Source organism: Colletotrichum spaethianum (genome assembly GCF_022836535.1).
Source record: "Colletotrichum spaethianum MAFF 239500 DNA, contig13, whole genome shotgun sequence".
Lineage (NCBI taxonomy): Eukaryota > Fungi > Ascomycota > Sordariomycetes > Glomerellales > Glomerellaceae > Colletotrichum > Colletotrichum spaethianum.
Genome location: NW_026054783.1, coordinates 762,421 through 775,166, shown reverse-complemented (window position 1 = coordinate 775,166; position 12,746 = coordinate 762,421). Strand labels below are relative to the sequence as shown.

Below are 12,746 nucleotides of genomic sequence, written 5' to 3'. Positions count from 1 at the left end.
CACTTGAATTACAAACTGCAGCTGAGAGTAAAAGGGGCAGTGTTCTGTATGCCCAATGAACAGCCAATCAAATGGTTTGGCTGCCATACATGAACGGTGCTTGACACAAGTCACTCACGTCGCCATGTATAACTGCACTTGCAAACCTGTCCCATAATTTCGAATGGAAAATATATCAAGTATCATTGTATGCTGTTGTGCCATCGCTTGCAACTAACAGACGCATGCTAAGCCCAACCGTGGAACATCGCTAAATCCCGATACAAGGCCCATCATTTGCCAATGATGTGCATCTGCAGAATCAAGCCTCTTGTTTGATACTTCAGAATTCAACTTTCATGAGTTGCTTGGCTCCATCCACCCCCAGCTCGCTGCTCTCAAATGCAGTTCTACACCATTGCGTTCGGCGGTGTCACGCAGCTGCTCGATGACATCGCGACAGAGCAGAGCCCCATGTAGAGGATGAACATACTCGTCAGCGCATCGATACCGGTTGCCGTTATCGTAAATGAAAATGTTGTTGAGGTTACGGGCAAAGTTCAGTAGGCGCTGACGGGCCCAGTAGATCGCGCGGTCGGTATTCCACTCCATGATACGCTTGTGTTCGTTCCTGTCGTAATGCATTTGGACCAGATGGCAGGCAATCGAGAGGTTGACGCCGTGGTCAAAGTTAACAGCATTGAGCGGAAGCCTGTCGCCTTGCGAGTCGGTGCATAAAAATCCGAGGCCGCAGCAATGATTATCAATTTCAATGATAGGCTCGAGAAACGCGGGCTGACCCTGGCGGCGGTGGGCAGGGCCTGGCGCGGGGAAGGAAATCAGATATTCTGTCAAGTCGGTATCACCGTTGAGGACGAAAGGAGGCGAATCGATGCTGATGGTACTAAGCCTCAGTGAAGATCGATCGCGGGTGAGCAGACGCGGGCTATCGGCGGGAACAGGAATGGGTTTATCGGTGTTCCAGTCATGGAAGACGCGACTGGCGAAAATCCGAACCATGGTCTTGGTGCCTCGGGGACATCTAACGTTATGCTCGTTTAGGGTGTGTAAGACGGCCTGGAGAATATAGAAAACGTCGTCGTCGTCGTTGCCGTAGCTGGAAATCACGTAATGCGGCTGGGTGAAGGCATGGTCTCCATTGGGTAAGTTATGGCTGTTGGGGGGCATCCTGGTAAATTGCTAATAATTTACTTGAGCAACTCGGTCAACAATATACCGAAGTGAAGCATTTCTACATACCCTGATGCGTATGCAGAAAACATACGGAACTTCGTTCCGAGAAGCGTGGAGGTGATGATGAGTACAGCGAGGGATCTCCCTCGGATTAACAACGTCACTCGAGCATTTTGACTAGGAGGGTTGAACTAATGAACGACAGTACATGCTTGCAATGGAAACGGCAACGAGACTTGGTTCCTGCCATTAGTGAAAAATAAAGAGAGCCAACCTGCCTCGACTTGCATGCATCGATCTGGAAAGAGACACATAACACTCTATAAGACCCATCTTCTTCTTGCCCCTTCCCGAAGAAGACAACGTTAATTGAACACAGCAAGCACTTACTTGAGAGCCTATAGGGAAAGAAGTGAGGTAGTCACAGAAATTGATGATGCTATTTCACGAAACGTCTTGCATCTTGATTTCCGAAAAGTACGGACTAAGCTACAATTCCTAGCCCTTTGGCCATTCCAGACACCATCTCATATAAAGCCCATGCTCCAGGATCCGGCAGCTCTTGGCCGGCCGCCTCGCCAACGTATGTCGCTCGTCCGAACCTTGCCCGCAAATAACGAGTGGCCTCAGCCTTCTCCGCAGCGACTTTGACAGCCTCGCCGAAGTCTCCTGACTTAGCAAAACTGTTCGAGAACGGGAGTAGGACGTCCATGACGGTACGGTCGCCTTCTCTCGCGGGCGTATGAGCCTTCAGGGACTCGACAGCAGAAGCGAGTGATGACGCATACAGCATAGGAGAGAGGCTTTCAGCTGAATCAGGGTCTGTTTGTACTTTGGACCAAAGAGCAGAAGAAAACGCCGAGAGCAGGATGCCCAAGATGGCTCCGAGAGTGCCTCCCATGTCATCCACAGACTCGATTGTCGACTCGAGGAAGGAGAAGACGGAACCGCTTGACGCAACGCCTTTGTCCAAGTTTTGAATAAGGGATTCGCAAAGATCTTTGACGGCTTCACCGCAGTCGCCGTCGCCCATTACCATGTCCCATTTCGTCAATCGCGGCTCGGCCGCAATTGCGCTCTCGCACCCTGATCTTACAGTCTTTTCTAGAATCGCTGGATCGACTTTGATGAGGTCAGACTTGATTCCATTGCCATTTACATCCGCATGGCCATTTTTGATGAAGCCGTTGGCCTTCTCGTCGGTTGCTGGGCGAACGGTGGTCGGCCAGGATACTGCTGTTGTCGGACGATCGAGGAGCTGCAGCAACTTGGCACCGGTAGTGTTCGATTGTCTTGCGGCGGCCGATATGTTACACAGGGAAATAGAAAACCCGGGAGCGTTCAAAGAAGTTTCGAAAGTGCCAGCCAGCGTACGACAGGGAATGATGTGCCAAGTTGACGCCAACTGCGTCTGCACCTCATCCGTGAGCGCTCCCAATTCCAAAACCGAGAGGCCGCCATAGTTGTTGATGAGGAGTGCAATCTCATCGCCGGCCATGAAAGTGACAAAGGCTCTTTCAGTATCATTTGGATCGCACAAGAGATTCAACATCCGACCAACGAGGTCTTGGACTGACGGAAAGGGGGATAGTAACTGCTGCCCGGGCTCGTTGTGAATTCCTGCGCCAAGGACGCAGACGTCTTCTGCAATGGAGTGGTATTGTCTTCCAGGCACATGGCAGTGGTCCAAAGCCGAGCCTATTGACACAGTTTGATCGTTGACTGCTTTGCCAATATCCACACACTGGTCGAAGGAGTGCTTTTCCGCTGATGCAGCTGAGAGAATTTTCATGGCTAACACTGGTAAGCAAACGTGATGGCAACACAGCTCCAGGATACGACTGACTGAAGACATGACCAGGCATCCCTCGTCTTCCTACTCTGCTGCTTTTGCTTCTACCAATAGACACATCGTCCGTTGCGGGAAGAACGGCGACGTTGTTGGAAAGCCCTGAAGCCTTGGCCCTTTCCGCAGCAAGACCGAAATGAAGTCTATCACCAGTGTAGTTGGTGATGAGGAGGATAGTTCCAGAGTCGGAAGGGGCTAACCTCATCGCTTCAAGAACTTGTTTGGTGCTGGGCGAGGCAAAGATGTCGCCGCATGCCACTGCGGAAAGGAGGCCTTCGCCAACAAATCCACTCCATGCCGGCTCATGACCGGAGCCGCCGCCGCCGATGATGCTCACTGCCGAACGGTCATTACAGGAATTTGCAACGACACGTTCCGCTTCATTTAGTGTAAGGTGGGGGTTTGCCGAAACCAGAGCTCGGAGAGCTCTCGGAACCAGTGTATTGGCAGCAGTTTCAGGAAAGTAATGCTTTGTCGTCGCCATGTTGCTAAAATCACGACCGTGCAAATCTGTAGTACGCTGGCCACAGTTGGGTCGGACACAACTCCCGCATATATGGCAAATGCATGTTGTGGCGTGTCAATGTCATGTCTGTTATTATTGTTGTTCGCCTTGTTGCATCATAAAGAAGTCTTTGACTGAGACCAGCGCGCTTCGAGCCACACACTCGTCTCGATATTGATTGCCCTCACGACCTCGCAATCCTCTTGCGAGTCTCTAGGCTTCCCGTTAGGCAGTCACAAGCGAGTCAGTTAGTGACCGCGAGACGCGGGTCAGAGCCTGAACTGGAAATTGACCGGACTCTAGCCGATTCATCCCTGCTCCCCAGGAGCTTTGCTGCGGGATGGTTCGTTTTCCCCGCGTCTCCCCGCACTTGGTCCGACGGAGCTCCCCTAGTTCGGCAATCAAGCTCGACAGCAACTTGAAATCCTACAAACGACTCCCGACCATCGACTTACAGCCGAGAGCGAGGGTCGGCCATCTTCCGCGCATGTCTCGGAAATAAGGGGCATAGGTTGTAATTAGATCGCGTAGTTATGCCACAAGTAACCAGTTCCATGGATACCACCCCGCTTACCGAGTAGGACATTTCTCAAGTCAACCCTGCCAGAACCGCGTCTCGCAGTTCTGCATGCACAGAGCCGCAGGAGATCAAACAAAGCCTGCCATGTCCTTATGGATGGAAGACGAGCTGCAACGGCGCTGCCAAAGAAGCGCGTCAGAAAGCCACGAGGCCGAGGCTTGCGTACCAAGACCGGTTGGTAAGCTGACCTTGCCTCCACAAGAATGGCCACGAAGCGCGGCCACTGATTTGGAGCACACAGCTTGACCTGCCGCGAGCGGCATAAGAAATGTGACGAGAAACAGCCTGTTTGCGGGCCATGCAGCATCTCGTCTCGCCAATGTGTCTTTCCACAGGTTTCCCGGGATGCGGGTAGATGGCCAAGCCCGGTCGTGTCCAACACGGAGCCCATGGCCACGCATCTCCGAGACGATGAAGATCAGTCGCGCGTCGATGAGCAACTTTCCCAGTCGATCGGCTCTGCAGGGTCCATCGGCCTTGACTTGCAGTCAACCGCACTGCCGGTCACCCAGTCCCCCGGTGACTACGACACTTCCCACGTGTCGTATGTGAACCAGTCATCCGTGTCTGCAGGATTGGCGCTCGGCGATGTGTACAGCTACTCCCCTGAGACTGTCGCATCCGAGCTCTGGACAACAGACCTCGCCTCGACGCGATGGCTCGGTCTGCTCGCCACCGACGCGGCGCAGGCCGACAGTGGGTTCTCTCTAGCTCCGAGTCCCGCCCCGGAGGATGATGAGCAGAGGCGCGCGGCGGTACACCATGGTCCGCCCGATGCGACGAACCTTGAGTATCGGCTCAACAATGTCTCGGACCCGGAGCGGAAGACATGGCAGGCGGACAAGGATATTGTCTTGTCAAGTCGGGAAGCTGTTCTCTTCCGCCACTTTACAGAGCGATCGGCCCGTTGGCTGGATCTGCTTGATCACCAGAAGCTCTTCTCCACTTATGCAGTGCGGTTGGCATTGAGGAACGCAGGACTCATGAATGCCATTTTAGCATTGTCAGCCAAACATCTCTCCAAGTTAGAAGGGGAGCATCCAGAATCGGAACCTGGCATCGCGCCCGGCAGTCGTGATTCTGGCGGCGAGTGGGTTCGGTATTACTACGAAACCCTCCGCTATGTTCAGGAAGCATTAGCTTACACCAGCTACACTGCTTCAGAAGAGCTCAACGCCACCGCTATTGTCATCTCTGCTTACGAGATGTTGGATGAATCAGATGGTAGAGGGAACTGGCAGCGGCACCTCAAAGGCGTCTTTTGGATTCAGAGATCTCAAGATGTCAACGGAGCCTCCGGTGGACTCCGGCAGACAGTCTGGTGGTCTTGGCTCCGACAAGACATCTGGGCCGCCTTCCGAGAAAAAAGGCGTTGCTTGAGCTTCTGGGCAGCGGACAGAGATTTCCACGAGCTTGATCAGCATGGTTTGGCAAACAGGGCCATATACTTACTGTCGCGCGCAGTGAACTACTGCGCCTACTCCCGCATGATGGAGGCTTCGCCTGACGCCTCAGCCTCAAGCAATAGAGCTCGCGCGGGCCATGAGATGTTGGCTGAGATGGAGAGGTGGAAGTCGTTCTTGGGCGATGAGTTCAAGCCTCTTCCGACCCCAACAACTCCGTCCGATGTCTTTACCCCTCTCTGGGTTCATCCACCTCAATTTGGAGTCGCTCTTCAAGCGTATTCTTTTGCTAAAATCCTTGTGCTTCTACACAAACCAGTTTCATCTGGGTTTGATGGTTATCTCAAGATGCAGCGAACGCTCTCGGAGGCAGTCGACACGATATGTGGCATTGCGATGGAGTTAACGGACGAGGGGTGCCAGATACTCTCTGCACAATGTCTTTACGGTGCCGGATTATGTGTTCAGGACTCCTCAAAGAGAGAGAAGATTCTTTCTCTGATGGAGAAGAGTGAAGACATAGTGGGTTGGACGCCAATGGCAACGTGGCGGAACGACTTGAGGCAGGCGTGGACTAACGCTGACTGCCAGAGCCCTGACACCATGCGATGAAGTTCTAGAACAATTATATACCCCAAGAGCGAAGAGAAGTCTGACATCTTATCTGACGTCTATTTTCCTGTATTATTAAGAAGTCTGTAGACGAGGTATTACGCTTTGCCAGCGGATTTGCAGACATCCATCTGCCATTCCATCAGCTTCTGCGCCTCCTTAACACCCTGTTCCATCAACGTCGTTAAGCTCAAGCTCGAGGCGTTTTCCTTCAGATGGACTAGATAATCATCGAGGACCAGCTTGTTCACGTTGACTTTGGAAACACCACCGGCAATACACTGTCGCATCAAATCTTCAGGGAAGTCGTTGGTCCCATGGAGGACCAAACGGACTCTTCCAGCAACCTTTTCGCGGATCTTTTGCAGGCTGTGCAGTATTTCAGATTAGTAAATGCATCAAAAACATGCTGATGAGGTGGTCTCACCGGTCAAACCCCAACACAGGACCCCTAGTACCATACTCGCCATGGACGTTTCCAAAAGCCGGCGCCAGAAAATCGATCCCAGTTGCAATGAAATCTTCCACCTGCTCCTCCGTCGTCAATGCTCCTTCGAGATCTGCCGTGTCCGCAATACCATCCTCCCCTCCTTCAATCCGTCCCGGCTCCGCCTCCGTCGCGATGCCCCGCTCATGGCAATAGGCCACCAGCTCCTTCGTCTCGGTCAGATTCTCCTCCATCTCGTAGTGGCTCATGTCCACCATGATGCTGTCAAAGGGCAGCGTATCCGCTGCGCGCCGAATCATGGCCGCATCTTGCGCGTGGTCCAGATGGATGGCGACGGGGACCGAGGCGGCGCGGGCCGCGTGCGCTGCGGCATGTACGAGGAGCCCATCCGAGAATGTGATGGCCCAGGGGAAGACTTGTATTATCAGCGGGCTCCTCTTGGCTTCTGCTGCGCGGATGAAAGCGAGAATGTGTTCGATGTTGTACGCTATTGGGGCGACGATGCCGTACTGGCCTTCCTCTGCGGCTTTGAGGATTTGGTAAGTCTTGTTCTTTGAGGAATCCCAGGACTTCATGATGAATAGGTTTACTTTTGAACTACGGATGAGTGATGAGGTGGTTATGCGCAGAATCGACGCTTGTAAGTGGTTTGAGAGGATTTAGTAGGGTCGTGTATGTTTGCTTTGATACCTTAACAACTCGGTGACATTTCAATAGTTGGCCCTCTGACGTGATACTTACATGCCAGTGCCTGCGATGGGTCACATAGCGCGTCTAGTGTGTGGTTTCTGGATGGAGAACCCAACTTGCAGGAGTGTGCTTGGTGCACGACACGCGGTCGTTTGCCCCACTGGCCACGAAGCGCGGGCTGATGATCCATGCAATAGCATGGTGGTATGGAAACCGTGTGCATCAAAGGCGCTTCGTGACGAGTGCTGTATTTAGGGTGCTCGAAATCAAGTTTGACCTCATTTGGAAGATGGAAAAACAGGATGAGCTGTCAAAAGAGGGCTGCCAGCCTCTGGTCACTTACACTTGTTGAGGTCCATTGCAAACCAACTGCTTGAAACTCATCCATAGTATCAAGTCCTATACTGCCTGGGAGTGTCACGGCGGGCTCTGCATAACCTTACATTACCCATTTCATCTTTTACTGTTACAATGACTGTATCCAATGGCCTCCGCATTGCCGTCGGCGGCGATGACGCCGGCTTCAACTACAAGTCCATCACTTCCAAGGACCTCGAAGCCGACCCGCGCGTAAGCGCCGTTGTGGACTTCGGGCCCAACTCAGAAACCGACAAGACGGCATACGCGCACTTTGCTCTCGCGGCAGCCGAGGCCGTCGCGAGCGGCAAGGTCGACCGGGCAGTCCTCATCTGCGGCACGGGACTCGGCGTCGCCATCTCCGCCAATAAGGTCCCTGGTGTGCGTGCCGTGACGGCGCACGACAGCTTTTCCGTGGAGAGAGCGGTCATGAGCAACAATGCCCAAGTGCTGTGTCTTGGCCAGCGCGTTATTGGCATTGAGCTTGCGAGGCGCTTGGTGGGTGAGTGGTTGGGATATCAGTTCGACCCTGTGAGTTGACATTCGTCGCTGCCCTCCTGCATCCAGCGTTTCCTAGACGGTGAGTCCGGTTTCGCTGACATTTTCTGCTCAGAACTCTGCCTCGGCGGCAAAAGTAAAAGTAATTGACGACTATGACCTGAAGCAGTCCAGCGGTCTTAAGGGGGTCAGCTTTGGAGGAAATGGAATCGCTCAGCAAGTTTAGAAGCTAAATTTAATTCCAGTTCTCGTCCGTTTGCTCCATTGTAATTAGTTGCGCCAACCCTCTAATCTAACAATATTTGTCAAAACAATCCCAAGCATTAAACCCGGAACCATCCACGACCCCAATGAATTGCGTTGTGCAACCAAATCCAAACTGCCTTCTGCCGTATGACCTGATGTAAGTAACTACTTAGTTCATCCATGTCTTAAATGCCAAGACATGTTTACGTTTCTTACCTTTGCAGTGGTCTACGTCTATCCATGCGGAGAACTCTCACTATAGTAGTGCTCTTTGTACACTTTATCCAAACGCGCCTAGTCATACAATGCGAATACATGACTATTGTTTCTTTACCTATGTAACTTTAACGCGCATGACTTGACACTTTGCTGTGCGCTAAGAGGGAAATGGCCATGTACGAACAAAGCTTGAGTTTCTTTTTCGAGGGTTCCATGAAGAAAATTGGAGTATAACTTGCTTTCTACAATATGCTACCTTGCCCGCTACCAATCCGGAATTCTATTTCTTTACCAAGCGCCAACAATGCCGGCAATTGGAATATCGATACCTGTCGTATATGTGGCCGTCTCACTCAACAAGTACACATACGCACCACCAAGCTCTTGAGGCAGAGCCAGGCGAGGCATGCCACCGTAGTACTTCATTTTGGTATCCCAGTCAGGTGAAGTCTCGACGTAGTACGTCAACGCGGTCTTGACAAAGCCGGGCGAGATGGAGTTCACACGGATGCCGTGCTCAGCCCACTCCATTGCCAGTGTGTGTGTCATGTTGCGAATTGCGCCTTTAGTAGCACCATATGGCGCAGACGGCGCAGCCTGCAGTCTTCGTCAGTGAAAGTTGAATCAGGCTTAATGCAGATACACTTACTCGGTTGGGCCTGTAAGACGTCATGCTAGCAGTAAAGACGATGCTCCCCTTGCAGCCAAGCTTAATGAACGCCCTTGCTGCTGCGGTCGCGCAGTTCCACGATCCGTTAACGTTCAACTTAAATAACCTGTCAAATTGCTCAGGAGTGAACTCCAGGGCAGGCTGGTGTTTTGTGGCGCCAGCGTTGGCAACCATACCGTCGAAACGGCCCTTGGCAGCAACAATAGCGTCCACTGCTGCGGCGACGCTGTTGTAGTCCGTCACATCACAGTGCTGGAACTCGAGCTTTCCGGGGAAACGCTTGAGCAAGCCGGCAAAGGGCTCCGCTGGCTCAGTGATGTCCAGGCTGTAGACACACGCCGCGTCATTGGCAAGACAGACCTCTGCGATGCCCAAACCAATGCCCTGGTTCGCGCCCGAAACTGCAAACAGCGTTAGTGTGATGAGCAGAATCATCGTACCCGCGGAGAACCTCACTAGCAATGACCTTGTCCTTCAGAGAAATCTTCCAGTCATGTCCGTCGGGGGGAAGTGTGCTGAGATATGCTGGTGCGCCGTTGTTGCCGTTTGTGGGGATGTTGGCGGCGCTGTTGCCGTTTTGTTCAGAAGACCCCGTCATTGTGAATTGTGATAACTTCAGAGTCGGATGATGGCTTCTTCTAGCTTTGCAACACTTGGCGGCAGTCTGGATGTAGAATGTAGGCTTGAGATGAGGAAGCAGAATATGACTTGATTCACGTATATAACAAAAAACGCTAGGATCTCGGGAAACCCAAAGGCGCCTTAAGTAAACCGTAGAGCCTTCTCTTGGTGGCCGCTGTCCGTATTTCGCGGCCGACTTGCGGGGCCTCCGAGGAACTCAACCGCAAGTGTTAACACGCGTGTCGGTGCCGCCACCGTCCACCTGCTGAATCGGCTGATGTCGGCACCATGTAGAGACCCGGGATCGACGTTGTCGTGCCGCTGTCAACCTATTACACTCATGCGGCAAAGCGACCGCGGCTCGAGGCAACAGCTCTTTCTATGGAACTGTTCAGCCCCCGAGCCGCGCATGCCAGTGCCAAACGAAGCCACACGGACTTCAAACCTTTCTCTTATGCTCGCTACACCCTCCACCCATTGTAGTATCCTAGTACTTATAACGATTGAAAACAACGCGGTGTAAGTCGTGACGGGCCTAATGGGTACAAAGAAGAGATAAAAGGATTGGATATAACACCACAAAGGAAATAGAAGCATGCATTCCTTTTTGCAAGTTTGCCCTTGCCTTTCTCTCCTTTGCAGCTGGCAAACCTGTTCTGTCTTCGGATTATGCCCGGACCCAATTTTCTACGCCCCCGAGACGCGGCCACACATCCCCAGATGCGCTACTAGATGCTTTTCCGGGACACCCTCCCCAGACCCCGCAATGTTCGGAGCGATTGCTCTGGAGCCCCAGTTCCCCAGACTGGGGTTTGGGGATAGCCCCAGACCAATTGTTGGTTCGGATGACCCATGACATGAGGCTTCGTCGGTGGTACGACATGGTGCCTACTGACTAGGCTGCTCTCAAAGGCTCCAAGCAACTTTACGGGACCTATGTGTGACCGGTTCAGTGAAATATTCTTGGTCAAGGCCCTTCATGACTTGGTCTGTCAGCCACCGGCAGCAGCAGTTCGACCCTTGGAAGAGACAATTTTACGTAGATTCCTTTGGATACTTAAGACACTTGCATTGACCTGTTGATCTTTATTGACACTCGATAAGCAACGCTGAGCTTTTCATTGGCAAACTATACCCCTTTCTTCCGTAGATAAACGACCCGGCTCTCGAGCCAAGTTTCCTTGACTAGCAGATTTCCTCCATCGCCGGCAACAACCATGGACAAGAACGAAACCACCAGCAACGAGCATGAGTATGCCCTACCCAAGGGGGCAGAGCTCGAGGATGTTGACACCTATGTGGCGGATAGCGACGAAGAGAAGAAGTTGGTGCGCAAGATAGACACATATCTATTGCCTCTCATCTTTCTCATGGTTGGTAACTCCTCGTCGCGAGTGCAGTATTTGTTATTAACGATGGTTCCTCAAGTACCTGCTATCCTATATGGACAGAACCAAGTGAGTTACAGCAGATGGCACCACAATGTTGACTCCCAGCACTAATACTTCATCATCACAGCATCGGCAACGCCAAGATTGCTGGCATGGATAAAGACCTCGACCTTGACTCTGGCCGGTATTCGATCGCCCTTGTCGTCTTCTTCGTCGGATACGTCATCTTCGAAGTTCCCTCCAACATGGTCCTCGCCAGGACGCGGCCTAGTGTATACCTCCCAGGTATCATGAGTCTATGGGGATCCGTCACCATCGGCATGGCCTTTACGCCAAACTACAAGAGTCTCATTGGTTTCCGTGTGGTCATGGGTATCCTCGAATCAGGATTCGCACCCGGTGTGCTGCTGCTCTTGTCGTCCTGGTACAAGAAGGAGGAGCAGAGCAAACGGTTCGCCGTGTACATTTCCGCCGCCATCTTGTCCGGGGCCTTTGGTGGTCTCTTGGCTGGCTCCATCACAAGCGGCCTTGATGGCGTGCATGGTATAGCCGGTTGGCGGTGGTTGTTTATTGTCGAAGGCGCTGCCACTGTCGGTGCTGCACTCATTGCCTTTTGGGCCCTTCCGGATTTCCCAGCAAACACGTCTTTGAAGAAGTTTAGCGAGAAAGAGAGGGAGTTGGCAATCAAGAGGCTCCAGACCGCAGCTCAGCGTGTTCAGACTGAGGAAGAGCCTCGCTTGGGCCACTGGGCAGGCTTCAAACTCAGCATGGTCAGCTGGAGGACTTGGTTGTTTGTTGTTGGTTACATGGTACGTTGAGCGGTGATCGCCATGTATACTTGGGTGATCGTTGCTAACACTTTTGTCACAGGCAATCGTTGGGTCTTCGACCTTGTCCTACTTCTACCCAACCTTGGTCAGCGGCTTGGGCTACCAAGCGACAGCCGCACAGTACATGACGATCCCCATCTTCGGCATTGCCTTCGTCTCTACAGCAATAACTGGCTACTTCGCCGACAAGCACTCCCAGTGGCGCGGTCTGATCCTTGGTGCTTGGATGACCGTTGCCATGCTCTGCTCTATTATCACTTGCGTCGTCTACGACTTCAAGGCCAGGTACGCTCTCCTGGTTATCATGGCTTCTGGATTATGGGCTTCGAACGGTTTAGCTTTGTCATACGCCTCGGTCAGCTTTGGCTCGATGCCCAATGAAACAAAGGCCATCTCCTTGGCTTTTGTCAATGCCATGGGAAATCTAGCACAGATCTACGGTGCCTACCTTTTCCCTTCTAGCGACGCCCCTAAATATTTAATGGGTTTCGGTGCTATTAGTGGCCTTTGCTTCACTGGTGTGGTGTCGTATGTTGCGCTTCACATCTTCCTCAGAAGGGAGACCAGAGTTGCATGATACATGTATAGTAGTACAAGATATTCTGTAGTAGTAAATCATCTCGATTTCGAAAATGTGCATGGCATTTCGGGACA

At 52.4% G+C, this 12,746-nt stretch overlaps 7 protein-coding genes across 7 annotated transcripts; 3 read left to right on the top strand and 4 right to left on the bottom strand.

Moving 5' to 3' along the window:
- Nucleotides 1–336: 336 nt before the first annotated feature.
- Nucleotides 337–1,167, bottom strand: ColSpa_05896 (uncharacterized protein; the record flags this gene model as incomplete). The annotated part of the gene is made up of 1 exon (XM_049272108.1): nt 337–1,167. The coding sequence occupies one exon, from the start codon at nt 1,165–1,167 to the stop codon at nt 337–339; it is 831 nt and encodes a 276-aa protein (XP_049128065.1).
- A 490-nt stretch (nt 1,168–1,657) lies between these two features.
- Nucleotides 1,658–2,671, bottom strand: ColSpa_05895 (dihydroxyacetone kinase; the record flags this gene model as incomplete). Its single annotated transcript, XM_049272107.1, has 1 exon — nt 1,658–2,671. The coding sequence occupies one exon, from the start codon at nt 2,669–2,671 to the stop codon at nt 1,658–1,660; it is 1,014 nt and encodes a 337-aa protein (XP_049128064.1).
- Nucleotides 2,672–4,496: 1,825 nt separating this feature from the next.
- ColSpa_05894 (uncharacterized protein) lies at nt 4,497–6,122 on the top strand (the record flags this gene model as incomplete). Its single annotated transcript, XM_049272106.1, has 1 exon — nt 4,497–6,122. The coding sequence occupies one exon, from the start codon at nt 4,497–4,499 to the stop codon at nt 6,120–6,122; it is 1,626 nt and encodes a 541-aa protein (XP_049128063.1).
- A 98-nt stretch (nt 6,123–6,220) lies between these two features.
- ColSpa_05893 (putative fungistatic metabolite) lies at nt 6,221–7,145 on the bottom strand (the record flags this gene model as incomplete). Its single annotated transcript, XM_049272105.1, has 2 exons — nt 6,221–6,491; nt 6,550–7,145. 2 exons carry the CDS (start codon nt 7,143–7,145, stop codon nt 6,221–6,223), a joined length of 867 nt encoding a protein of 288 aa, XP_049128062.1.
- Nucleotides 7,146–7,731: 586 nt separating this feature from the next.
- ColSpa_05892 (putative ribosome biogenesis protein) lies at nt 7,732–8,341 on the top strand (the record flags this gene model as incomplete). The annotated part of the gene is made up of 2 exons (XM_049272104.1): nt 7,732–8,148; nt 8,231–8,341. The coding sequence occupies 2 exons, from the start codon at nt 7,732–7,734 to the stop codon at nt 8,339–8,341; spliced, it is 528 nt and encodes a 175-aa protein (XP_049128061.1).
- Nucleotides 8,342–8,868: 527 nt separating this feature from the next.
- ColSpa_05891 (putative NADP-dependent mannitol dehydrogenase) lies at nt 8,869–9,848 on the bottom strand (the record flags this gene model as incomplete). Its single annotated transcript, XM_049272103.1, has 3 exons — nt 8,869–9,177; nt 9,230–9,651; nt 9,707–9,848. 3 exons carry the CDS (start codon nt 9,846–9,848, stop codon nt 8,869–8,871), a joined length of 873 nt encoding a protein of 290 aa, XP_049128060.1.
- A 1,240-nt stretch (nt 9,849–11,088) lies between these two features.
- ColSpa_05890 (MFS transporter prlL) lies at nt 11,089–12,669 on the top strand (the record flags this gene model as incomplete). The annotated part of the gene is made up of 3 exons (XM_049272102.1): nt 11,089–11,270; nt 11,390–12,071; nt 12,133–12,669. 3 exons carry the CDS (start codon nt 11,089–11,091, stop codon nt 12,667–12,669), a joined length of 1,401 nt encoding a protein of 466 aa, XP_049128059.1.
- Between the last annotated feature and the right edge of the window lie 77 nt (nt 12,670–12,746).